Raw genomic sequence first — 1,614 nt, forward strand, 5'->3', positions numbered from 1 at the left:
AATTGCGAGAGAATTCGCGGCGGCATCGGGAAAGCTAAAGGTACGTCCCCCATAATTTTCCATCCCTTTCAACCGTATGTGTCTCTCTAATACGCTATGTACTCCGAAACTACCGGGTCTTTGCCCTTTTAATGGCAGTCTATTTGACTAATCTAGATGATCTTTGATTTTTCTTTCAGCGGAATTGTCGTGGTATCGATGTTTCTCGAGTTACACGCGATCGAAGAGAATGAGCTTTTTGCAAATTAAATTTTGAAGAGCCAAGCAGACAGCAATTATTCGCTTCAGTTAATTTCAGATAGAATTGACCTCAATAAAATTTTAATACGAGTCTCTTAGTTAAAGAGATATATAAAAAATGAGAAAGTTGCAATAAACGATGGTTTCTCTCGACATTTTCGATAAGAATAAAAATCGACTTTAAATTAGCCGAGAAATAAAAAGGACATCCGGCACTTTTAGAATGCTGTATATTACAAGTTTCGATACAGTCTTTTCGCTTATTTTACCCCTTTTTTTTTACTCCTCCTTTTTGCTTTTCACCAGTTGAGCTTCCATAAGTTGGGTCTCTCCTACTTCTCCTCTCTTCTATACTATTTAATTTTTATTCGAATATTGCTTATCTAATTCTACGCATATGTCATCACTATTATGAGCTTGAGCGGAGATTGAAAAATACTTGTCAAGAATATAAAAATCGCTCGGATCTTAATGATTGAATGGAATATACAAAAGTTGGATTATAAATGCAACAAGTCGCGGACACTGCTTTTGGGCGTTTGCATTACGGTATTTTTTTTCTCGTTGAAACGCAGTATTTTTCTTTTTTTAACACAGGTGTCAATTTCCTTGTATGGGACGTCGGTGGGCAGGAGAAGCTACGGCCGCTGTGGAAATCTTACACGAGATGCACCGACGGTATAATTTTCGTTGTTGACTCCTGCGACATTGAGCGGCTCGAAGAAGCGAAAATGGAGCTTACCAGGACAGCGAGGAGTCCGGACAATGCGGGTGTGCCGATCTTGATTCTCGCCAACAAACAAGATTTACCTGGTACAACTAATATTATAAAACTTACCATAAATTATATTTTAAAGTCTGGACTGAACGTCTTTTTAATCAAAAAGTACTTGTTTACTTAATTTTTGTTTTCTAATTATATCTCTCAATTTTGTGGGCATTTATTTTTGACGCGTATTTATTTAACGCATTTTTCCCCCGAATTCTTTTTGCATAATATGACGCAGCACATTACACACTTGTTCTTGTGTGTACACTCGATTACGTTCGGTAACAGTTGGTCCAAATGACCATAGCGCGCGCGATTGCGTTTAGTCATTTCCGCGTCGTCACGAACGTCGTGTCTTTCTAAAGTTATATCACATGCTACGAGAGATTGCATAAAAATCTGAATAAACGTACATTTTTTTAAATATTGGATTTTTTGGCAAAAATTTTTTTAAATATTGGATTTCTTGACAAAAATTAATTAGTGACTCAGAAGAGACGTGAAGTACACACTGTAAAAAAAATCTTATAAAAGTAAAAAAACCATCCAAGGTCTAAAAAAAAATCTGTCGTCAAAAGGATATCCCGTGATTGTGAGATATCCTA

The 1,614-nt window shown here is 36.4% G+C and overlaps 1 protein-coding gene across 1 annotated transcript; it reads left to right on the forward strand.

Moving 5' to 3' along the window:
• Positions 1-3: 3 nt before the first annotated feature.
• Positions 4-1,592, forward strand: LOC112467282 (ADP-ribosylation factor-like protein 4D; the record flags this gene model as incomplete). Its single annotated transcript, XM_025035828.1, has 2 exons — positions 4-40; positions 838-1,592. Coding segments are annotated over 2 exons (342 nt in total), but the record flags the coding sequence as incomplete, so codon positions are not given.
• Positions 1,593-1,614: the final 22 nt, after the last annotated feature.

This window comes from Temnothorax curvispinosus, unplaced genomic scaffold (genome assembly GCF_003070985.1).
Source record: "Temnothorax curvispinosus isolate PA1 unplaced genomic scaffold, ASM307098v1 QBEX01017126.1, whole genome shotgun sequence".
Lineage (NCBI taxonomy): Eukaryota > Metazoa > Arthropoda > Insecta > Hymenoptera > Formicidae > Temnothorax > Temnothorax curvispinosus.